Raw genomic sequence first — 26,369 nt, forward strand, 5'->3', positions numbered from 1 at the left:
TGCCCAGGACTGCCAACAGCAGACAAGATCTGTAGCCCCTTCACCCCGTCCCACAGCTGATCCGCTGAGCTGAGTGCCATGAGGGGCCGTATTTAAGGATGGCGGATTGTTGGTGAAGATCACTGAAGATCATGGATCACTACCCAGAAATAAGTCTTACTGGAAAACTGGACGACATCATTATGGTCTAATTAAATTTATTTTGATCCTCAAACCTTTAGGAAATGTAAAAAGAGTTGTGCAGCAATTAAACACAAATCATAACAATCGCAGAAATAACATTATGGGCCGTTGCCATGGTCTATGTTCAGCGTCCCTATGAGGAAGGCATTATTATCCTCGTTTTAGAGTTGTGGACACTGGGGCTCCAAGAGGTTAAATAATCTCCCACAATCACACAAAACGTAAGCAGCAGCATCCCATTTCTGTTCTGACTGCAAGCCTGAAGCTCAGAGCCATTCTTCCACGCCTTCTCTTTGAGTTCAAAAACTCGAGAGTTACAGATATTTTAAACCTTGTGACACTGATCAGGAACAGTTTTAAATATTCAGTTTCCCCCTCTTCATTCTGTGTCCAAAGAAAAATACACATCCTGTGAGCTGATACCATCCAAACATTAATTCCTCACTTTAAACAGCTACGCGATATTAACGACAGAGCACTTCTTGGGCGTTACCCATCAGACACTCCTGGCCAGCCAGCTCGCAGCTTCAGTTCTGACACCCAGTCAGGGCTGTCGTCGTCCTCCTCAAAATCCCTGTGAAGAAACAATTTGGATACTAAGCCTCCATATTAGGGGCACAGCAAGTATTTTTTTTGATGGCTCAAAACAGAACGCCACCATCACAATATTTACATTTTTGGAAAACGAGCTCCATGAGGCAACCAAACGGAGGGAAAACATTGTTATCCCTTCCATAGGATTGCTTCTTTCATGTTTCTACAACATTTGCAAATAAAATCCAACATATTAAAAAATAGTAAGTCCAAGCTAAACGATCATAAAATACCGCTCAGTCAGGAATTCTGTAATAATACTGTAAAACACATTACCCATCCCAGACAAAAGATCAAGATATAAATATTCATTTGTGATGTCAAGTAATATAACCAGTTCCTGCTAAACCTGAAATTAAGGTATAATTGACATCATGCGCACCGACTAACACCATCTAGGTATATCCCAACATACGTGTCCTCTGCATCCAATCTAGGCTCCAGTCTCTCTGGGTCCAAAGTGACAGAATCGTGGCCTCCATCCACACTGTCTGATGCTTCTGTTTCTTCAGAGAGGGGGCCCTTCAAGAACTCTTCTGAGCCTTCAAGAGGAATATTAAGAGAAATTATGCCAATTTTAACAGCATTTACTTATTTAGTGAACACAGGACTAACATCCTCCAGAAGACAGCTGGCTAACTGAGGACAATGCCAGGCCCTATATTTCTTCGGTAGCGCCTCCCCACATTACACAGCATGATTTCTGGCATAAAACAGGCCCATGAAGCATCAGTATCACTATTAAATTTACAAGCAGTACTTTCTTCAAAAGAAGAATGCAGAAAAGTACACTTAAAACCTCCAAATATAAGAACCTATATTAAAGTTACCTTTGGATGGTTGTATTACAGTTGTTTTTCCTTTAAGCTCCCACCCCCAACTTTTTCCAGTGGTGGAGAAGAACATTAGGGAATGGCAACCACAAGCGTCCCTTCAAGAGATTTTCCACATGGCAGGGGCGCCTGGGTGGCGCAGTCGGTTAAGCGTCCGACTTCAGCCAGGTCACGATCTCACGGTCCGTGAGTTCGAGCCCTGCGTCAGGCTCTGGGCTGATGGCTCGGAGCCTGGAGCCTGTTTCCGATTCTGTGTCTCCCTCTCTCTCTGCCCCTCCCCCGTTCATGCTCTGTCTCTGTCTGTCCCATAAATAAATAAAAACGTTGAAAAAAAAAAAAGAGATTTTCCACATGGCAATCGCTTTATTTTTTGCTCATGCAACAATAACCTAACACAACAATGTGGGCTAAATCTTTATAAAACCCTTCAAAACAGAGCTATGGCAGAGTTTCTGAACGGTGACTTTCCTGAAACGACAAAACCTTGATCATTGGACCAAAAACAAACTCCAGGACCTACAATCGCTAAAACAAAATTCACAACCGTTAGCCTTCCTGAACACTCCATCCCGTGTATCCACCTGCGCCCAGGGTTCCTGTGACACAGCGGGGCGGTTCTATCAGGACACATCTCCACAATTCACCTACACTCCTCTAAACCTCTGACGTGAGGGCCACGTTCCCCCCACACTCTTTCAGGGAAGGAACTGTGTTTTATTCTTTCTTCTTCTTTTTTTTTTAACTCTTAACCTAGCATGTTAGGCACTCAATAAACACTGACCAAATAAACAAATACAACTAAATCTGTTACAGTAAACACAGTTGAGACTTGCCACAGCATTACATGCTTTACTTGGCACAATTTGTCTTAGATCTTAACCTAGCAACGTGGCTTAATAATTGAATGATCAAACTTATACACACATGTACATACATGTAGACACCCTTAATGCACTGCTTCGGCCTGGATTCCTAAAGAGAGTATTACAAAAGGCGATTTCGTGCAGTTTTAGTGAAAATGTCTGTAGAAACAATAAGAAAATCAAATCCTAATGATTTCTCTTTCTTGAGCTCTATTCAATATGGCAGAATTCAAGCACAGAGCAAAAGAAATCTTGAAGTTCCTCCAAGTTTACTATGATGGAGTCTGAACTAAAGTCATTAAAGCAGTGGTGTACTCTGCATGGTAAAAACAGACTACCCTCCAAAGTAGTCCCACCCTTGTTAAAACCAACAAACAAGTAAACAATAAAAAGTAATCAAGGGGCGCCTAGGTGGCTTAGTCCAAGTTTAAGCATCCGACTTCGGCTGCTCAGATCGTGATCTCATGGTTTGTGGGCTGGAGCCCTGCATCGGGCTCTGTGCCGTGTGAGGAGCTTGCTTCAGATTCTCTGCCCCGCTCTCTCTTTGCCCTTCCCCGTTATCACACTCTCTCTCTCTCTCTCTCTCTCAAAAACAAACATTTAAAAAATAAATAAAAACCAAATAAAAGTAATGAAGCTCCATGGGAAATCTGAATTATAGCTCAAGACTGGCTAAAAAAAAACTCAAGAAAACCTAAAAAATACAATGTTCTGAATCATTTCATAACTTTAAAATCAGTTATAACTTCTGGGGCACCTGGGTGGCTGAGCCGGTTAAGCGTCTGCCTTCGGCTCAGGTCATGAACTCCTGGTTCACAGGTTGGAGCCCCAAGTTGGGCTCTGTGCTGACAGCTCAGAGCCTGGAGCCTGCTTTGGATTCTGTGTCTCCCTCTCTCTCTGTTCCTCCCCCACTCACACTCTGTCTCTCTCTCTCTTTCTCTCTCTCAAAAATAAAGATTAAAAAAAAATTTTTTAATAAAATCATTTACAACTTTAGAATCAAAGTTTCTGGGAGGGGCAAATGGGGAATTATTTAATGGGTACATAATTTCAGATTCGGAAGATGGGAAAAATTCTAGAGATGGATGGTGGTGATGGCTGCACAACATATATGTATTTAATGCCCCTGAACTGCACACCTAAAAATGGCTTACATGGTAAATTTTAGTTTATGCATATTTTACCACACTTTAAAAAAAAAATCAAAGTGTTTCCACGGTTACATAATAGACTTGAGTCACCTGGTCTATATATTGTGTATGTTTGAAACGCCAGGCTGAGATCAGCATTCTTGAGGATGTTCATCAAAGTTTCTGGAGTCTCTTTGAGCCACTGCTTACGGGTGCTATTTTCACTGTACTTTATTACAGAACCACCTAGTTGTGAAAAGGTAACTGTTAGTGCCATGTAAAAAAAAAATGGTCAGCATATATCTTCCAGACCATATTTTAAGCTAATTATATTTTACTCTCTACTAAAATCTATTTCACTTGTCTCCATGAGCACTGCTCTCATGCATGACACCTAAGATCTTTTACAGAGTGATAATAAAAACAACAAGAACGACGTCTAGCCCATTAAACAACCATTAGAAAATGTTCTCTAATAACACTGTTCGATCGGCCTACTGACCTCTATCTTCCCCGGCCCCTAAACTGGAGGCGAGGATGGCTGCATTTTCCAAAGCCGTGAGAGCTGTGTTGGGTACATTTTTCTCCCACTGTCGCCTGAGAGGAGTTGGTGAACTGGCTTTCTTCGGATGGACTGATTTATCTGATTTCAAAATGTTAAAAAGGACCGCTAAGCATATTGTTTATTCATCCAAATGCACACATATACTTGAAAAACTATACGGACGTCTTTCTTTTCTCTTTAAACTCACCTCCACTCACAACAATGTTCTTCTAAGTAATAAAGGAAATGGAAAAAAAAAAAAACTCCAAATGAAAAGGTAAAGCTAATAATTAAAGTGAATTTTTAAAAATACTTATATATTATAGGGGTGCCTGGGTGGCTCGGTCGGTTAAGCGCCCGACTTCGGCTCAGGTCATGATCTCACGGTCCGTGGGTTCGAGCCCCGCGTCGGGCTCTGTGCTGATGGCTCAGAGCCTGGAGCCTGTTTCAGATTCTGTGTCTCCCTCTCTCTGTGACCCTCCCCCGTTCATGCTCTGTCTCTCTCTGTCTCAAAAATAAATAAACGTTAAAAAAAATTTTAAAAAATATATTTATATATTATACAATGTACAAAGAATGAAGCCCTGAGAGGTTGTATATTTCTGGACATGGTTTCTATGGTAGATAGTGCAACAAATACTGTTTTTCTAAAGGCTCGTACTGATCTACACTATTCTCTTTTTTTGTGAGTAATAAAATATTCCTGTACCATGAAATAAATCACTAGGTAAGCAAACAAAAATCTGCCAGCCCACTTGCTCACGATACCTACAACCAAGTAAGGTGAAAATTAGTATTCCTTCCATATTCCCCAGTTCCTCACTTACACAGTGACTCAAATTTGAATAACTTACCTTTCTCTTCATTTACTCTCTTCAGTGCACTTTCGGTTGAATTTTTATGAATGCTTTCTAAATCAGTGTCGCTGTACTTTCTACCTTGTTCTTCCCCTTGCTTGAAAAGAGATTAAAAATAAAGATGAAGCAATGCTTGAATTGCTATAAACAAGGTAAAGTGTGCAAAGTCAGCTACCTAAATTTTAAATAAAGATTAATGAATTAAAAAAACATTAATAACTATAGAACCCCATATATAACTGCATGTAGAAGCCATATACATCATGCATATGTAAGTTAAAAAACACATACATACCTATTTATGTATATTAAAGTCATACATTACTAATCATTAATATTGATCGTTGCAACTATGAAGAGGATATATAAAAATGACAGACCTTCACAGAAGCAATGAGGAATGAAAATTTTCAATACGGTTTGCTGTATTGGGCTTTTCATGCTGGAATATCAAAGTGAGATCTTTTATAAAGTTGCTATATATAGTCAAAATGTTCCCACTTTTCGGGGTGCCTGGGTGGCTCAGTCGGTTGAGCGGCCGACTTCGGCTCAGGTCATGATCTCGCGGTCCGTCGAGCCCCGCGTCAGGCTCTGTGCTGACAGCTCAGAGCCTGGAGCCTGTTTCGGATTCTGTGTCTCCCTCTCTCTGACCCTCCCCCGTTCATGCTCTGTCTCTCTCTGTCTCAACAATAAATAAACGTTAAAAAAAATAATAATAAAAAAAAATAAAATGTTCCCACTTTTCAGTATTTTTCCAAATCATCTAAGCTTCTGATTTCATGAAGTATAGCAACACACTGTCTAGATGCCACTAAATCTGCATATATTTGAGAAGGAATACATATCCTGTGCCTCAACAGTTTCCAGCGTATAGGTTCTCAATGATTTGTTGAATAAATAAATAGTAGGCTGTAGCTGGCACACTGTGCCTTATTTCTATACAGTGGTTCTCAAACTTCTCTCCCCATATGGTGAAGGACCCACAATAGACAAAGAAGTCAGAATCTCGGCTGGGTAGTGGTGATGAGCAGTTTTAAAAGCCTTGAGAGGGGGACGCCTGGGTGGCTCAGTCAATTAAGCATGGGACTCTTGGTTTTGGCTCAGGTGGTTAACTGAGTTCGAGCCCCACATTGGGCTCTGTGCTGCCAGCGTGGAGCCTGCTTGAGATTCTCTCTCTAGCTCACTCTGCCCCTCCCCCCTCAATAAATAAATAAACTTAATAAAATATTTAAAAACAAAGCCTTGAGGGGATTCCGATGTTCCATTCCCATTAACAGTCACTGCTCCACAGACAGCAGCCTCCAACACCATTCGTGGCTCCACACCACTCAGCTCTGTCCTCCTGCCATCATATCTTGCCAGCTTACTTTCTGGCTCTTTCTTCAATCTGCGTACATTTTGCCCCCTTTTCATCTTGCGAGAACACATGGATATGTCCACTATAGGTAGGTATTAACATGACAGTGGTGGGGGTGCCTTGGTGACTCAGTTAATTAAGCGTCTGACTTTGGCTCAGGTCATGATTTCACAGTTTGTGGGTTCGAGCCCCGCATTGGGCTCCACACCAATGTTTGGGATTCTCTCTCTCCCTCTCTCTCTGCCCCTCCCCAACTTGTGCGTGCGCTCTCTCTCTCAAAATAAATAAACTCAAAAAAAAAAAATGAAACAAAACAAAATAAAATAAAACAAAAAACAAAACAAAATAAAATAAAATAGACAGTGGTGGTCACCTACAAGAGGAGTCAGGATTGTCTGCAAGGGGCCCAGAGGAAACTTTTTAGGGGGCTGGGATTTCTAGATCTTGATTGTGGTGGTGGTTATAGGACTGTATAAAATTTCCAAATTCATCAAACTCTATACTAATGGGTAAATTTTATTGTCTATAAATCATGCCTCAATCAAGCTGGGGAAAAAAAATAGATATGCCCACACAAATTAAAAAACAAAGTACAGGGGCAGGATCTATTCCATTTGGCCACATAATGGTGGGATGCTGTTATTTATTTACAGCCAAATCTCCATTCCAAAAATTTACAAGTTTAATTACTAGTACATTCCATAAATAGAAAATTTTGCTGTTAGCGCTAATTTTTTTTCTTTTTGGAATTAAAAGGTTGATTAAAATGTTGAAGACAGAAAAAAATCATCAGTGTGACACAAGTTACTGAGTTGGGCATGGTAATACTAGGAAGCGGACCCACTGTTCCTATTCAGGACTTGACTGCAGTTTTAGTATCAAAGAGCTCCCAGCCACCCAGGGCAAAACAAGACAAACAGAACCCTGAATGTCAGGCTGAAAAGTGTCAGCTTGCTTTCTCAGATAATGGGGAGGCACTAAAAGTTCCTGAACAGAAAAATGTCAAGATCAAAACAGAGATGTATTATTTAGCCATAAAAAGGAAAATATTCTGATACAGGCTATAACACGGATGAACTTTAAAAACACTATGCTAAGCAAAAGAAGCCAGACACAAAGGACAAATATTGTATGATTCCGCTCCTAGGAAGTATCTAGACCAGCCACATTTATAGAGACAGAAAGTAGAATGGAGGTCACTAGGAGCTGGGGTGGCTGTGCAGGGCGGGGAGGAATGGGGAGTTATTGTACAGTGAGCAGAGTTTCTGTAATGGGTGATGAAAAGGTCCTGGAAACAGAGTGTGCTGCTGGTTGTACAACATTGTGACTGTAATTGATGCTGCTGAATCGCATGCTTAAAAATGGCTAGAATGGTAAAATCCTATGTCATACATGTTTTGCCACAATGAACAACAAACCACAGCCAGACTAAAACAAAATTTTCATGACGGAAAGCAGAACAAAGTTCTCTCACATCTATATTGAAACCACTTGTCATCAAGAATTCAAATAAAAAAACGGGATTGGGGCGAAAGAAAGGAAGGAAGGAAGGAAGGAAGGAAGGAAGGAAGGAAGGAAGGAAGGAAGAAAGAAAGAAAGAAAGAAAGAAAGAAAGAAAGAAAGAAAGAAAGAAAGAAAGAGAAAGGAAGGAAGGAAGGAAGGAAGGAAGGAAGGAAGGAAGGAAGGAAGGAAGGAAGAGGGAGGGAGGGAGGGAGGGAGGGAGGGAGGGAGGGAGGGAGGAAGGAAGGAAGGAAGGAGAAACAAAGAAAAGAGAAAAAGCAAAGTAAATGAACCAGTGATTGATGTCCTAAAGTGGCTCAGCTGGCGGTGCAGGACAACAGCCACCAATTACTTCACGTGCCAAAGGATGAAAAACTACCAGCCAGGACGGACCAGGTCCCAGTCTTATAAACATCTCATGGCACTGGATGGTACCCAGTAGACAGGTGTTTCACAAACGTAATTTTAAAGCACTTACCATTGTGGTTGCCTCATTTTCCAAAGCTATCCTGATTCTGCTGGAGTCTGCTAAAAAAGAAAAGAGAAGGTAGGAAGAGAAAGCATGTACAGGCTCACATTCTTAAGTTCCTAATGTGATTTGCACAAAGCTTGAAAGACAAGTGAAGATAAATGAAGTTTTTAAAGTCAAAGGACCAAAGCATTAGCCTGAATAGGGATATCAAGATTTAGTCACCTAGTAATTAGAAAAGAGGCTATTTCTGCTGTTTTACTCCTAATGTTAACATCTTAAAGGTAAGGCATCAGTACGCACTTATGCCAGCCCATATAGGCACTAGGAGGTTAAGACACTCTGCATACCTGGAAGGTCATTATCATCTTCAGCTCAGGCTAGCTATGCAGTCTGTGCTCTCCCTGCTATTATAGCAGCTGGAATAGGTATCCCTCATAAGAAATGAGCTGCTTCCTTACCTACAATAGCCAAGCTATGTAAAGAGCCCCCAAGTGTCCATAAATTGATGAATGGATAAAGAAGATTTGGCATACATATACAATGGAATATTACTCAGCCATCAAAAAGAATGAAATCTTGCCATTTGCAATGGCACAGATGGAGCTAGAGAGTATTATGCTAAGCTAAATAAGTCAGTCAGACAGAGACAAATACCATATGATTACATTCATATGTAGAATTTAGGAAACAAAACAGATGAACATATGGGAAGGGAAAAGAAAAAGAGAGAGGCAAACCATAAGAGACTCTTAACTGGAACACTTTGGTGGCTCAGTGGGTTAAGTGTCTGACTGTCGATTTCGGCTCAGCTCATGATCTTGCAGTTAGTGAGTACAAGCCCCACATCGGGCTCTGTGCTGACAGTGAGGAGCATCTGACTTCAGCTCAGGTCATGATCTGTGGTTCGTGGGTTCAAGCCCCGCTCAGTCTCTGTGCTGACAGCTCAGAGCCTGGAGCCGGCTTCAGATTCTGTGTCTCCCTCTCTCTCTGCCCCTCCCCTGCTCATGCTCGCTCTCTCTCTCTCTCAAAAATAAACATTAAAAAATTTTTTAACAAAAAAAAAATTCTTTTTAAAAAGAGAGAGACTCTTAACTATAGAGAACAGAGGGTTGATGGAGGGAGGTGGGTGGGGGATGGGCAAAATAGGTGATGGGTATTAAGGCAGGCACTTGTTGTGATGAGAACTGGGTGCTGTATGTAAGTGATGAATCACTAAATTCTACTTCTGAAACAAATATTACACTGTATGTTAACTAACTAGAATTTAAATTAAAATTTGGAGAAAAATAAATTGAGCTGCTTATTCCGTCACAAGGCACTAGCAGCCGTCAGGGAGAACTCTGGCACCAGATCCCTTCGGTAAGAGTGGCTGATTTTCCCTGGCAGAGCCCTGCCATCCATGTTCCTCATTCATTCAACATTTTAAAAAATTGCTATTGAGCATCTGTGATGACAGGTGCCGAGGATACGACAGTGAGTAAATCAGACCCAGTCCCCACCCTCACATAGCGTTCACTGTTCTGGTGCCACTGACCCTTGATCGGGTGGAGATGCCACCAGACACACGGTCTGACATGGTAGCACTTCTCCGCTGCTTTATTCCTCTTTTTAGAAATTGTAAAACTAGGGGCGCTTGGGTGGCTCAGTCGGTTGAGCGTCCAGCTCTTGATTTTGGCTCAGGTCGTGATCTCAAGGTTCACGAGTACGAGCCCCACGTCGGCCTCCCTGATGGCAGTGCAGAGCCTGCTTGGGATTCTCTGTCTCCCTGTCTCTCTGCCCCTCCCCTGCTCACTCTCTCTCTCAAGGTAAGTAAACTGAAAGAAAGAAAGAAAGAAAGAAAGAAAGAAAGAAAGAAAGAAAGAAAGAAAGAAAGAAAGTTGTAAAACTACACTTAGCCAAACTATCTTGAAACTTATCTTAAGACTGTTTTTTATTGTTGTTGCTCAGCATTTTAAAACTATTTGCCACTCCCCTGGGATGCAGACAAAAGCCACAAAATAGTATGTAAAGTACAATTAACACTAAAGCAAACTGCTGAAACAAAGGGCACTGGCCACCCCTGAAGGAATGGAGAAAAGGCTGAATTACAAGACCAAAGGGCTCACATTACATTCTTACAAAAATAACATTTAAAATTTAACTTTCAGAAAACAGCACAGTTTTTGAGTGTTTCTCTTGGAGTATCCAACGCGAAGACAGTGAGAACCAAACAATGGAGGTTTTGCAACATGTCCCTACAGTGACTGGATGATCTATTTCTATTTCTCTCCTCTCTTATTCCGGTCATAGCTACCATCCGTTGGATCTCATCAGATGGAAGGTCTGAGTCACTGATGATAAATAAAAAGGAACAAAAACAGGGGCACCTGACTGGCTTAGTGGGCACAGCATACAACAAGTCTTGATCTCAGAGTCATAAGTTCGAGCCTCACATTGAGCATGGAGTTTACTTAAAAAAAATTTTTTTTTTAAATAAAAGGGACAATAATAGCTTTGCAAAAATTAAGAGATGACAATTTCCAAAGAGACAATAAATTACATTTGAAATTTGTTCAGGATTGACTAAACATGTATGGAAATTCTGTGCAGCCATTATGTGGACAGTTCCAACTTCCGAAAAAGGCTGTTTTTAAAATTTTGTTTACCAGATGATTCTTTGGAAACTTGGGGATAATTTCCTAGAAGATTAACATTGTATTTTCATGGTTGTATTCCTAGGCTAGCCCACAGAAGCCTTCTACCTGACCAAACTAAACTTGGTACTAATAATGAAACAGAGAACAATCTGCACATCCCTAAAATCTCCAAACTAGGCTTTTTGATTCCTAGCAAACTAAATATACAAGAGTCAGTACAGAATTACATCAGAAATAGCAGTAAGAAAAATTTGACTTTTAGGAGTATCTCTGAAATTGTCTCCAGTAACTTGAAAATCATATTTTTATTTTTTGTTACACTACATTTTAAAAGAACACCGAGCAAAAAATAAGCTGTCCAAAATTCTTACTTTTTTTTCTTGGTGTACTATGCTTGGAATTTTTGGTTTCTTCTAATACCTGCTCACCATACTCTGTGATGATCTGAAAATTTAAAGCAGAGAATTTAAAGATGTGGAATATGCTTTTCTATAGACATTGCCATAATGTCATTTAATTATCAACATTCTTCCCCACAATCATATTTACAGTTGAAAAGTAAAAATACTGGGGTGCCTGGGTGGCTCAGTCATTTTGAGCATCTGACTTTGGCTGAGGTCATGATCTAACAGTTTGTGAGTTTGAGCCCCGCGTCGGGCTCTGCTGACAGCTCAGAGCCTGGAGCCTGCTTCAGATTCTGTGTCTCTCTCCGCCCTCCCCCACTCACTCTGTCTCTCTCTCCCTATGTCAAAAATAAGTAAACATTAAAAAAACTTTTCTAATTAAAAAAAGGGAAGTAAAAATGCCATTTAGAAAATACATATCATTTAGGCACACAAGTAGATGTTTCTATAGGTCTAGAAAAATATCTGAAAGCTTACACAGACAGATTCTGTGATTATTCTCAGGGAATAGCATTGCGGAAGGGAGAGAAGAAAGGAAAGGAAGTGTGTATTTTTTTAATACAGTTCTGCATTATTTGCATCTTTATTTTTTTTTTAATTTTTTTTTCAACGTTTTTATTTATTTATGGGACAGAGAGAGACAGAGCATGAACGGGGGAGGGGCAGAGAGAGAGGGAGACACAGAATCGGAAACAGGCTCCAGGCTCTGAGCCATCAGCCCAGAGCCTGACGCGGGGCTCGAACTCACGGACCGTGAGATCGTGACCTGGCTGAAGTCAGATGCTTAACCGACTGCGCCACCCAGGCGCCCCGATTTGCATCTTTATAAGCATGTACAACACGTCAGTGTTTAAAAGATAACGAATCATTTTACCACACTCGAAAACTGATCACAGCGGATCCAACACGTATCATACCTCTGGGGGTAAGCACTGGCGTACAAGTCGAGCCAAGGAACTTCTAGAGAGAAGTGTTGTAGCAGAAGGGCGATGTGAGGGGTTCCTCTTAAACATCTGCTTGATCAGATGCTGCAGCTCACAGGAGTACTGAGATGGCAGTGGCCTCAGGGACCCCTGACATATTTTGAGAATAAGACTTTTCCAGCTATTTGCCTGAAACTAAAAGGTAAAACCAAACTATAAGAGCAGATACGAGGGAAGAGGAGAAGTAAGAAATTACCAGCTCAACTGAATTCTCATGAATCATTTTAATTTTATAAATGTATCTGCTGCCTGGTCATTTTTCTTCCTGGGGGAGGGAGTTCCTTAAGGTACTATTCGAAATCTTACGTTGGGTTCAGAAGAAAGGTAAGCATAAATAGTGCAAAACTTCCCCATCTAGAGAAAGTCTTACCATCAGTGCCAGCTTTGGGTACGTTCTCACTCATAATCAATGTGTTTGCAGATACACATTTTTAACATATTTTAAAAATCAAAGTGACACATACATGTAGCTTTTTAAGAACTCAACGGTACTCACAGCCTTATGATAAGTGTAACATCCCTTTGAACCTCAAAATCTCCCAGGCCTGCCCCCCTGTGATGCATACTCCAGACTTTTCCAGCTTTAGACCTCTACTGCCAAATCTTTTACCTTTCATGTCATCAAAGTAGCTATTAAAATTTGGTAAGCAATAGAATGGGATACAAAATGACATGCCAGAATAACATTAAAAAAATCTCTACTGCATAATAGACACTGGAATGAAGATTAGATGTTGGTTAGCCCCGGTAATACTCAAGTAAGAACATGTTGGCATTCTGCCTTGGAAGGGCGCTACCCTATGGATGAAATATACAGGTGAAGATATGAAAAAGGAAAAAAATCAACATATTACAAGAGAAAAATTCAGGTAGTGAAACATAAGCGTGAATCTGCTTTGGAACCATTACGCCAGGTTTCTGCATTTCCTAAAGGTTGGAGAACTACTTTTGCCTCAAAGCAGATGAGAGAACAGACGGTGTGCCGAACATCGAGGCCCTACACTCCTGAATTCTTATTCTTGCTAGAAAAAAATACGAACAGGTATATGAAAGTCTACAAAAAAAAAAAAAAAAAAGACAAAATCAGGGGAATAAAGAATATAATCCTAAATAAGATACTGGAATTTTAAAAATTATTTGTATACAACAGTGGTTTTCCACTTGAGCTACACATTAGAATTAACTGTTTTAGAACCACTACCATCCAAGACACAATCAGGGATTTTAATTCAATTAGTCTGGCATAGGCCCAGACATCACCATTTTTTTTTTTTAATTTTTTTTTTCAACGTTTATTTATTTTTGGGACAGAGAGAGACAGAGCATGAACGGGGGAGGGGCAGAGAGAGAGAGAGAGAGACACAGAATCGGAAACAGGCTCCAGGCTCTGAGCCATCAGCCCAGAGCCCGACGCGGGGCTCGAACTCACGGACCGCGAGATCGTGACCTGGCTGAAGTCGGATGCTTAACCGACTGCGCCACCCAGGTGCCCCAAGACATCACCATTTTTTAAGGTTTCCCAAATTGTTCTAATCATGCAGCTGGCATTATAAACCACACATATTCAAGGAAGACAGCCTCTTAACCTCATGTGCCTTCACTGTGAGTTCCTTTCACCTAATGGTGGTGAAGGCTTTTTCTCCTTCATTCACTCTCATATGTTCTCAAGCACGTCTGTAAAGATGCTTGGTAGAGGGGGATGGGGATGGGTGAAATAGGTGAAGGGGATTAAGAGGCACAGGCTTCCAAGTATGAAATAAATAAGTCACAAGGATGAAGAGTACAGCATGGGGCATATAGTCGATAACATTGTAATAACTTTGTGTGATGACAGAGGGTAGCTACACTTACGGTGAGCATTTTCCATTGTATGGAACAGTTGAATCACTATGTTTTACACCTGAAACTAATATAAGACTCTATGTCAACCATATTTCAATTAAAATTTTAAAAATTAAAAATCAAAAAAAATGCTTGGTTAGAGCCAAGTTTCAATCTGTGCCCCAAGAACAGAATTTATTACTACGCAAGGCTAAGACCTAACAGGGACTGGTATTGTTAGTTCTGTGTTAATAAACAAGTGCTCAATAAGCAGGGCAAGTCATTTAACCTCTTCTTTGCTGCATTATTTCTTAAAATATCTTGAAAAAATAAATATAAAAATAATTTTTTCCACAATAGCCAAAAGGTGAAAATAACCCAAATGTCCAACAACAGATAAATGGATAAACAAAACGTCGTACAAACACACAATGGAATATTCAGTCACAGAAAGGTATGAAATTCTGACCCAAAAGGAAAAGTACTGTGTAATACCACTTACATGAAATATCTGGAATATGCAAATTTACAGAGACAAAAGGTGGATTAAAGGTCACCAGGGGCTGGCGGGGAGGGACAGGGATGAGAAGTTATCGTTTAATGGGTACGGAGTTTCCTGTTTGGAGCCATGGAAAAGTTCTGCAGATAGGTAGTAGTAATGACTGCACAGTATTGTGAAGTAATCGGTGCCACTTAAAATGGTTAACGTGGTAAATTTTATGTTACATATATTTTACCAACATAAAAAAAATTGAGAATAGCGGAAAAAGGGAAGAAGAGAAGGAGGGAAGGAAGCAAAGAAGGCAGTCAAGCAGGCAAGCCAAATATACAACTACAAAAACTAAATCTTGGAAATTTCCTGTTAGTATATGCTACAAAAGGGGCTCAAGGCAAAGGTGATACCAACGGAATGAAAACTTGTGTATGAATTCATCCGCGAGAAGCTGGAGGAGGGTCAGTAATGTATCCTCCAGACTGACAAGGTACTTTAGTACTGAAAAACGAAGCAAGTCACTCGGTACCATTTACACTGAGTTTTATGCAGGGTAACTTACAGACGGGGGGGGGGGGGGGGGGGGGGGGGGGGGGGGGGGATGGGCGGGCGGGTGAGGCAGGAGGCGGATCCAGGCACTACACAACTATTCTCTGTCCCCATTCTTCACCCCTTCTCCCCAGCTATGCTGACCTTAACCCCAAGCTTTTATGGAGTGAGGGGCATGGTGGTGAGGCCACAAGGCAGTTATCTAAAGTGGTGCCAGCTGTGAGCCAGAGGGAAGAACAAGACGGAAGGCCAAAGATGGAGTCTATGCGGTCAGCACTCCTACATTAACCCAGGAAAGCCAACTGCCAAGTGGAATCTGGTACATTGCTGAGGACATAGCCAGACATGACAAGAGGCTGCCTTTTCCATTTTGCACACCATACTTACTGGATGCTTAAGGGTACAGAGTTCATACAGAATGCATCCCAAGGACCAGATGTCACTGGAAGCATAAAGAAGCAACGTAATGACAAATGGGTTATGAGTGAATATGTGGAATATAAAAAAAAAAAAAAATGAAATATTACCTTTAATAAGAATAGGTGTCATAAGTAATTCCTAGCTATTACAATAAAACATATGATAAAATAATAAAAAAAATGAAATAAACTATATGGTAAGTTTGGTCTAACACTTAGATATTTACTAACAGGAATGTTCACAATACAACTCTCTGTTCCCCAGCCCCCACCCTCCCAAATCAGGGTGGTTCCGGTATGATTTCAGCAGCATGTACAAGAGGGTGTATCTGTGGACTCAGACTAGCATAGTTGGAAGGACTTTAGAAGTCATGCAGTGCAGGGGCGCCTGGGTGGCGCAGTCGGTTAAGCGTCCGACTTCAGCCAGGTCACGATCTCACGGTCCGTGAGTTCGAGCCCCGCGTCAGGCTCGCATCAGGCTCTGGGCTGATGGCTCAGAGCCTGGAGCCTGTTTCCGATTCTGTGTCTCCCTCTCTCTCTGCCCCTCCCCCGTTCATGCTCTGTCTCTCTCTGTCCCAAAAATAAATAAACGTTGAAAAAAAAAAATTTAAAAAAAAAAAAAAAAAAAAAAGAAGTCATGCAGTGCAGCTCCCACTCAGACCTGTGTACAGCCCCAGGCCCTGATGAACAGCGCTCAACCCCGGGTGGGGCCCACGCCCCTGCTGGCTGGCTCTGTGGGCTGGCCGTCTTCCTTATCAGAAGCTAAAATGTGGCTCTTGGGAACCCTCACCACCCCGTGTTAGCTCCACATACCTAAACAAAGAGAATAAGCCAACTCATCCCTCCACAAACAGTTCTTCAAAAATCAGAAAACTGACTTCTCTAGTTTGCCCCACACGCCCACCCTTCTGCATGCGAAGCATCCCCTTTTCCTCCATCGCTCTCACCGCCTGGTTGCCATGCCCCAGACCTTTCCTATGTGATGTTCTTTGCATTTTAACTAATGGCTTTAAGCAACCGTTTCCCCCAACTCTTTATTTTTTTTTTTAATTTCAAACCTACAGAAAAGTAAATGCCCGCATGCTCTTTCTTAGACTCCCCAATGTTAACATTTGCCACGTTTGTAGGCTATTACCCTCTTCCATATAAATCTGAACCTCTTATAAAAAAGACTGCAGACAGCAAAGCCTTCACCCCTAAACATGTCGGCATGTATCTCCTAAGAACAAGGAACACTCTCCCTCATAAACACAAAACCATGATCACGTCCAAGAAATGTAACCTTAATTCAGTACTATTATTGAATATTTGTCCAAACTCCAATTTCCCCAATTGTCCCCATAAGTTCCTGGACAGCTGTTCTATTCCCAGTTCACTCAATTTTACTCTTAAAGGAACCTATTCAGTATGGATTATCATGCCTTTCCAGAAATCAACTTGACAAAAGGTAACAAGAGCCTTGAGGTGTTTCTACTTCTAGGAATTCATGCCAGGAATGTGTAGAAAATAATGACCTATATTTAGGCACAACAGGTATATTAATTGCAATACTGTTTGTGATGCTGAAAATTGGAAATATATCATTAGATCAACAACACTATTTATGAAGAGTTTAAATGCATAGTGAAATGAATATGATATAATGTAAAGTAAAAAAAAAGCAGGAAGCCACGATGCATATAGAGTACATAAACTAGGTTTGGGGGGGAAGTGAATGGATGGAAAAAACACCAAAATGTTATTAATAGCAGGGAAAAAGGGACAGTCATATCCTTTCTTATATATCTCTCTACTGCCAAAATTCTCCCTGCTCATCCACTCCATCAATGGGCACGTATTACTTGTATTCAGAAAAATATTATTTTTTAAACCATAAGGCCTTAATATTCTCTCCTTATATTTAATTAACCTATCGGTTAAGTGCTCATTATCCAGTCCTGTAGTGTTAACTCATTGACATAACCCAGTGGTCCCCGAATTCTGCTGCACATTGGAATCATTTGGGGATCCTGGAAATTACCGATGCCTACTTCCCACCCCCAGACATTCTGATGTATAGGGCAGAGCTGTAACCTGGGCCTTGGGATTTTCAAAAGTGGGAGCGGCAGAGTGTGAGAAGCAGTGTTATCATTCACACTGTCCCTAGACGTGACTAGCCTTTCCTTCAGCATCTACCTTTGGCTCCTTTCAGCTCTGATTAAAACAGTTGGGAAACTGTGACTTTCATTTAGAAGCCTGGGCATTCTACATTGCTTTCAAATATGTAATTTTAAAGATCAAACTTCATTTGAAGGCTGCAGTGCCTGTCGCCAAGTGGTCATGCTTGCAATCGAATTAAATACATTACTTACCTTTTATTGTTATAAGGCATGTTTTCCCAAATTTCTGGGGGCACATAATAAGGTGTTCCCACATATGTACAAGCAAACGCCATAGGACTGAAACCATAAAAAGGCAAAGAATGATTATAGAGCATTCCTGAAGAATGGAGGTTTTGATTGCTACAGAACAGAAGTACATACCTGGAGAGAAGACGGGCAGATCCAAAATCTCCCAGTTTTACTCTTCCATTTTGGGTGAGGAAGATATTCTGCGTTAAAAAAGAAGACCTCATGGGGCGCCTGGGTGGCGCAGTCGGTTGAGCGTCCGACTTCAGCCAGGTCACGATCTCGCGGTCCGGGAGTTCGAGCCCCGCGTCGGACTCTGGGCTGATGGCTCGGAGCCTGGAGCCTGTTTCCGATTCTGTGTCTCCCTCTCTCTCTGCCCCTCCCCCGTTCATGCTCTGTCTCTCTCTGTCCCAAAAATAAATAAACGTTGAAAAAAAAAATTTTTAAAAAAAGAAGACCTCAGGTTATGTCTTCCATCATTCACACATAAGGCAGAGATTTCCGGAGAAGCTGTCTTTCAAAGCCCACTGATGACAGAGATTAAGGGGAGAGATGCTGACAGCTGAGTCCCTGAGTGGAACACAAAAGGACAAGATACCCTCTTGACAGCTACATATTCCCCTGCTTGGAAATTCAGGATATCTGCTTAGAAATCAAACAAGTGAGCTTAAGATTGTATCAGCAGAGCCTGATGGACCGCCTGGGAGCCTGTGTCAGCATGATGCCTCCATGTGGCTGGTCTAGGTCTTGACCATTTTCCATCAGAGATCATATGATCACAGTAAGCAGTCGCAAAGAGAGTGTGGATCATATTAACATATACTACTAAAGAGATTTAATGATCTTTTTCAGGTAGTACCTTATCTGGCTTGTATAAATATTAGGATGACAAATATTTCTAAGCTAAATAAAAATGTCCCAGAAGGAAACAGAATAACACAGAAAAAAGACTGAGTGGAACAGTTTTTGTTTCTGTTTTTGCTTTTAGGCCCCACAAGGTATTCCACTTACCTTGGACTTGATATCTCTGTGTAACACGCGTTTCTTGTGAATGTGATTTACTCCAAGGCATATTTGTGTAAACCAATTAAGTATCTGGAAGGAAAAAGGAGGCAATAATTGCAGGAATGCAATAACTGGTTCATGTTAACCCCAAATCCTAAAGAATCGTCTCTAGGCCTTAGTTCACCTGGGTTTTCCATAATGTAAATACAGAACTCCTAAAAATTACATAGTTCAACTAAGATTCAATGTTGCCTGGAGAAATTCAGAAAAACCGTGAAGCCCATGTTTCATCATCTTATGTATGATCTAAATAACAACTTAGTTCAATAAAACTCTCGCTATGGTTTTCTTGAATTCAACCAAATAAAAGTATTTCTTAAATATGTATATAAAGATAGTTCATCACTAAGGAATAAATACACTACTCCTTTTTGTAATCATTATGTCAGATTTTCATTTACTTTGTCAGAATGCTCATATGTTAACATTAAAGGATTTCATTCTATTGTCAACAATCCTGTGAGGTCAGCATTTTCTGCTCATAAATCCCTAGTCAACAGTACTCAGAATCTCCAGGTGCCTAGGAAGCCTATGTTTAAATGTCAAACTGATTTCTTTTTTTTTCTTTTTTTAATTTTTAAAAAATAAAATGTTTTTTAAATGTTTATTTTTGAGAGAGAGACAGAGTGAGACTGGGGGGAAGGGCAGAGAGACAGAAGGAGACACAGAATCCAAAGCAGGCTCCAGGCTCTGAGCTGTCAGCACAGAGCCTGACATGGGGCTCAAACTCACCAGCTGTGAGATCATGACCTGAGCGGAAGTCAGATGCTTAACCGACTGAGCCACCAAGGCGCCCCGAGTTTTTTTCTTTTTTGCTATGGAGATTCATTCCTTTGAAGTCAAGGCTGACTTCCTTCTCTGGAACCCATATTTTTAATACCACAACTTCTAAATGAAAAATATTTATACCAATATACTTTCATAACATGCATTGTTCCCTAAATCAAACTAAATCTCATTAAGGTTGTTTATTTAAATATTTTCCTTCGTCAATTCATTTCAATAGTATTTAATACACAAGTTTTCATTAAAAAGGCAGGAAGTACTAGACTTAAAGGAATGTGCTAATCTGTAAGGGAATGTGCTAATCTGTAAAAGGAAAAAGAGTGAGAATACATACTCTCAAGAAAAAGGAATTTACGCTTCATTCTTTGGATGATCCTGTAATGCAAAATAAATCCATCCACCTTCTGAAATTTCAATATAACACAATTGTGAATTTTAAATATATAGGGCAATATATGAATCAGACAATTTTGAAATTCTTCTAAACACATAAGTTTTATTCCTTGATATTTTATAAACAAGGGTGCCTGGGGAGCTCAGTCTGTTGAGCATCCAACTCTTGATTTCAGCTCAGGTCTTGATTTCGGTTGTGGCTTCAAGCCCTGTGTTGGCCTCTGCGATGAGTGTGGAGCCTGCCAAAGATTCTCTCTCTCTTTCTCTGCCCCTCCCTTGCTTGCACTCTCCCTCTTTAAAATTAAAAAAAAAAAAAATTTAATGTTGATATTTTATCAACATATCTGTTTAACTTCCTAAAGATATCTCAGGCAGCCAGATCTTGAACACAAAGCTGTAGCACTGATAATGGAAATGAGTTGTTTCTAACAAGTGTGAATCTAACAAGCGTATCAGGTAATCACAGGTACAATGCCTTTATTTGAACTTCTACAAATTTTACAAGGAAAGTTTGCTTCCAAACCTTGAGAGAAACTATATAAGTCAGTCTCTTACCATATCTTCAGGAAACAACTTTCCTTTCTGATGCTTAATCTTTTGCATGAGGTCCCCTCCGTCACAATACTCCATCACAATATACAGGTGTCCCTCAGCTAAAACAAGAAGAAGACTCTTTAGGAAAGCCTGGTGGCCACAAATCAAATTTTACATTGCATGTATTTGGGGGAATTCATATTTACCTTCAAATGATTCTTTAAAAGCAACAATATTGGGGTGTTTCATTTTGGCTAACAGAACAGCCTCCTTCCTAGAATTCCTTGTACCAGAGAAAGACTAGAAAAAGATTTTAAACAGCATAAATGTAATACTTCATTTTAAAATAGATAGCTTTACAACAATACAGTATACAGTTGACCTCTGAACCACATGGGGGTCAGGGGCAATGGCCCCCGTGCAATTGAAAATCCACATGTGATATGTGACTCCCCAAAAATGTAGCTACTAATAGCCTTGCCAATAACATGCACAGTCAGTTATCACACATGTTGTATGTTTTATGTATTATATACTGTATTCTTACAATAAAGCTAAAGAAAAGAAAATGTTATTAAGAAAATCACAAGGGAGAAAAAATACATTTATACTACTATACTGCGTTTATCAAAAAAATACTCATATAAGTGGACCCATGCAGTTCAAACCTGAGTTGTTCAAGGGTCAGGTGTGCTTTGTATACTTCAATGCTAGATGCAGTTTTAAAGCACTGCACTTTGACCCAACTTATGTTTATCAAACTCTTAAGAGAAAATGTGGTGATTTTTTTAATTATGGCTGTATTATGCTTAAGCTGACCCCTTATATCCTTACAAGCATAGAATATAAACCAGTTTTAATACAGTCTAAGAGGGGTGCTTGGGTGGCTCCGTCGGTTAAGGGTCTGACTTCTGCTCAGGTCATGACCTCACAGTTGATGGGTTCAAGTCCTCCTAGGGCTCTATGCTGACGGCACAGAGCCTGGGGCCTGCTTCGGATTCTGTGTCTCCCACTCTCTCTGCCCCTCCCCGACTTGCCCTCGTTCTGTCTCTCTCTCTCTGTCAAAAATAAATAAAAACATGAGAGACATGTGGGGGAGGGGCAGAGAGAGAGGGAGACACAGAATCCGAAGCAGGCTCCAGGCTCTAAGCTGGCAGCACAGAGCCCAACGTGGGGCTCGAACCCACAAACTGTGAGATCATGACCTGAGCCAAAGTCGGAGGCTCAACTGACTGAACCACCCAGGTGCCCCTAAAACATTTTTTTTAACATGAGCCTGAGCATAAATTTTTGGGGGAGCCAAGATGCCATTAACAATAGTTATCCTTAAAGAAAATCTGGGGCTGTCATGTTTTACTGTCTGCATTACGTTTCCAGACCACTGGCCCAGATGAAAAAGGAGACTGATGCGTTACTGTGGTAAGGATGGAAGGAGATGATTTACAAAAGAAGCTTCCAAAGCTGTTTGTCCCCTCACTTATTCTCCGAGGACGAAATCCTGAATGACTTATCTTTCAATTAAGAAACTGCCATTGACTACATACTAGCATAAGGGTTCGCAGAGCAGCACCGCCACCATCTGGGAACTCCTTAAAAATGCAAATTCACAGGCCCACCTGGACCTACTCAACCAGAAGGGGGGGCAGCCATCTGTGTTTTCACCTCCAGATGACTCTGAAGCCCAGCTGAGAATCACTAAACGAGGTCAAGGATGCAGTGGGGAAATACAATTCTGAGAATTTTATTAAAATGTATTTTTAAAAACTTGATCAAGACATTATCAAGCTGCCTCCCTGGCACATTCTTTTCTATGACACATTGTTTCTATGACAACTATGATAAACACTGATAAGTCAGCACCTTCCTCATCTTACAAGGAAATAAAACCCAAAACTGAGCCACAGAATATGTTCCCTGAGACCAAAGGTTGGCACTTTAGGTTTTTGTTCTTCATGGCATTTTTATGCTCCATTTTCATTAATATGACACCTGAGCTGCTGTTGGCAAAGATTCTTACCCTCTTAGGTACGCAAAATTGGAAATTATTACAAATTATTCCTTGAGATAAAAGCAACAGCAATTGCCTCCTGGACTATTTTTCTCCCTTATTGTTAATTACAATATCCAAAAATTCATATAAAATATATCAAGACATGCTAGCTCAGTCAAAAGAGCATCTGACACTTGATCTTGGGGTCATGAGTTTGAGCCCCGCGTTGGGTGTAGACATTTAGTAAGTTGTATTAAGTAAATGCAACTTAAAATATATATATATGCATATATATGCATACATCATATATATATGATATATACATATATATACATATATGTATATATCATATATATATGATGTATGCATATATATGCATATATATGTATATATCATATATATATATATGATATACAGATATATCAAGACCTTGTAAAGCTAATGAATAAACTCATTACATCTTTTGCTCACAAAAGCAATTCCATGTTAAATCTCAAGAACTTATTTCCCTGGCCAAATTGCATGTGCACTTTCGACATGAGCTAATTGCTTCAGGAGGTACCTTGGGAAGCCTTATTTCCTTCATGGCAAACGTCTGATTACTGTTCTCTTGCTGAACCAAAAGGGCTCTGCCGAAGGAGCCCTCTCCAATTACTCTTAGGACCAAGTAGCCATCCATGCTGGGGCACCCCACAGCCCTCCTCCACTCGCACAGTCACCACAGCCTCTCCCAACCTGTATTCAAAAACAGAAATTTTGACAATTAAATGTATTTTCAAAAGGCAGAATCAATTCGAAGTAGCTCTAATCACCCTAATAGGACAACAGCAATTTATTCCTTGTCTACCGCTGAACAGGTAGACACTGAACACTCACGCCAGCTTTTATAATCCCGAATAAAAACCCCATTTACAGGGGCACCTGGGTGGCTCAGGCAGCTAAGCAACTTGATTTCGGTTCCAGTCATGATCTCACAGTTCCTGAGTTCGAGCCCTGCATGGAGCCCCACACTGGGCTCCACACCGACAGCATGCTTGGGATTCTCTCTCTCCCTCTCTCTCTGTTCCTCCTTCAATCATGCTTGCTCTCTCTAAATAAATAAGTAAATAAATAAATAAACTTTAAAGATACATTTACAGAACTGTACTGCATTTATCAAAACATCCATACATAAGTGAACTTGAGCAGTTCAAACTCGTGTTGTTCAAGGGTCAAGTGTGGTTTGTATACTTCAGTGCTAGATGCAGTTTTACAGCACTGCACTTTGGTCTCTCATGGTCCCTGCCATCGCATGTGCCCCAAAGCAGAGACCTCCGACCTCAACAAATGCAGGGTGGTGAGTCTCACAGAGTTACGCTGGCACACGGCAGAAATATCCAGAGGAGTTAGGAAAATGGTATTTAACTGAAGTCTGAAGGATGAATGGAAGTTGGCCAGGAAAAGAGAGAAGAGTGATGTAGGCAGAGGGGCTGGCATATGTTAAGAGCAAAAGAGACTGTTCAGTTCAAGGAAGTGAAAGAACTGTAACAGGCTGGTGAGGCAGACAGGGCCTTGTATGAAAGCTACTGTACGTCAAGCTCAGGTGGCTGGATTTTCTCTTTGGGGTAATGAATGTGCTGTCTCTGAAGGATTTTAATCGAGAGCATATTAGAAAACTCACTCACTCTGGCTGCAGAGCAAATGGATCGCAGAGGGGAGGGGGCCTGAGGGCTGGAGTGGGACTCCAACAAAAAAGGCAAAAAAATGATGATGGAGTAGAAGAGGGTGGTGGCAATGGCGATGAAGAAACAAGAAGGAAATATGTAGAAAGAATTCGCAAGGGTTTTAGCAATACATTTATGGGGAACAAGCTGGGAGAAGGGGACAAGGTAGACTCCCAGGTTTCTGGTATAAACTGGGTGAATGACATCATTCCCTGAAAGAAAGGAAAACCACAATGGTGGTGGTGGTGCTGTGTGTACGTGTGTGTGTCTGTGTGTGTGTTTCTGGCAGTGAGAGTGTGGCAGGGGCGGGGAAAGGCATGGTGAAGGGAGACATGTTCATTTTAGGACATGTTGAGTTGGAGATGCCTGGGATTAAGAAAGATAAGTAGTGGGGCAGCTGGGTGGCTCAGTCAGTTAAGCCTCTGATTTAGGTCAAGATCTCTCGGCTGGTGAGTTCGAGCCCCGAGTGGGGCTCTGTGTTGAGCTGTCAGCCTGTTTCAGATTCTGTGTCTCCCTCCCTCTATGCCCCTCCCTCGCTCGCTCCGTCTCTCTCTCTCTCTCAAAATTAAATAAACATTAAAAAAAGAAGAAGAAGAAGAAGAGACACGCAGAGCCTTTGAACTTCAGTGTCCCTTTCTGTTATTTCTAGGATGAAGCAGCTAGCTGGATGGATCACAGGTAAAGGAGAAAGAAGACAAAGTTCCTAACACTCTGCCTGGTACAGAGGAGACCCTGGATAAATGGCAGCTGTTATTATTATTATTACAATTTTAGAAAGATGATGCAATTTTTTTCACTGTAGGAAAAAAAAACTCACTAGAATGAATTACCTTAGCTTTTAGAAAGCTTACTTGTAGTTTTGTTTTTGTTTTAAAATCACACCACAAAGAATTATGAGGCACGGAGAGCACCGTAGGTAAAGCAAAACTCACAAACCAAAACCTACATAGTACAGGGACCTGTAAAATGCCATTTGTATTCATGCGTGTCATAGAAGGGCCAGGAAACTCTAGAAATTTCTGCATATTGACTAACTTAGATGCATTGTGTCCAAAACCAATTCTTTTCAGGAACAGTCAGGTTTTCAGTATATTCAGGGATCTGAAAGAAAACAAGTTCTTTGCCATATTCTAATTGACTCTTGGTACTACCCGATTTAACAAGGAGGCCAAGTTTTCCCATGTTCCTATTCTTTTATTCTTCAGGGTCTTTATTTTATGTAATGGACAGTAACCGATGAGGAAGGGCAACCACTGATTTTTCTTAACTGAAAACCAGCATTTATTTGGTCCTTTCTGCCCATATTTGCCCATTACTCAATATGAACACCCATATTTCGGTAAAAGACCTGTGTATACTCTGAGCGTCACAAAGTCTCTTTGCATGCCTCTCCCAATCAAAAACTAGTAAAAGTGATTTGCAAATGGCCAGAAATGGGAGCACGGGTGCAAAACCTTGGCGTTCAAGTTTAGAAGGGGTCGCGTGCGGTGACCGCACCATGCGGGAGGCCAGCCGCGCCCAAATCCTTCCTCCGGGAGAATCCGTGCCACCTCGCAGTCCTCCACCTGCACCTGCGGTGCACCTACGCGGCGCCGGGCGCCCAAAGGACCCAAGGCTGCGAGGGAGAGGGGGGAGGGGACCTGCGGGCGAGCGGCCCAGGCCCGGGGCGGAGCTGGGGTGTGGATCCTCGAGCGCCGAGAGCCGGTCTCCCGCTCGCCCCCGCCGCGCGAGGGCATCGCCCGCTCCAGGGGCCCCAGGCCGCCACTGCGGTCACGCTCATTCTTCCAGAGTCTCCGTGCCTGGCGGCAGCACCGCTTACCAGCTTCCCCGGCGACCCGAGCCGGCTTCTGCGTCCGCGCGTTTCCGCTGGGCG

General features: G+C 41.3%; 1 protein-coding gene across 5 annotated transcripts; it reads right to left on the bottom strand.

Annotated features, from left to right (window-relative positions):
• Positions 1–180: 180 nt before the first annotated feature.
• Positions 181–26,369, bottom strand: NEK3 (NIMA related kinase 3). Of its 5 annotated transcripts, none has more exons than XM_086712857.1 (17): positions 26,316–26,369; positions 23,356–23,528; positions 21,010–21,103; positions 20,825–20,922; positions 19,037–19,120; positions 18,161–18,228; positions 17,990–18,076; positions 15,607–15,661; positions 12,291–12,491; positions 11,341–11,413; positions 8,340–8,386; positions 5,002–5,101; positions 4,106–4,246; positions 3,715–3,849; positions 1,193–1,319; positions 677–757; positions 181–567 (listed from the first exon to the last, which is right to left on the bottom strand). In XM_086712857.1, the coding sequence occupies exons 2-17, from the start codon at positions 23,470–23,472 to the stop codon at positions 540–542; spliced, it is 1,536 nt and encodes a 511-aa protein (XP_086568983.1). In that variant the 5' UTR covers positions 23,473–23,528; positions 26,316–26,369; the 3' UTR covers positions 181–539. The 5 variants fall into 5 exon arrangements, with proteins under 5 accessions (XP_086568983.1, XP_086568978.1, XP_086568997.1 ...); XM_086712852.1 differs by having other exon boundaries at positions 8,340–8,389; XM_086712871.1 differs by having other exon boundaries at positions 181–757.

Source organism: Puma concolor, chromosome A1, assembly GCF_028749965.1.
Source record: "Puma concolor isolate L17-30 chromosome A1, mPumCon1.1.hap2, whole genome shotgun sequence".
NCBI classification, from domain to species: domain Eukaryota; kingdom Metazoa; phylum Chordata; class Mammalia; order Carnivora; family Felidae; genus Puma; species Puma concolor.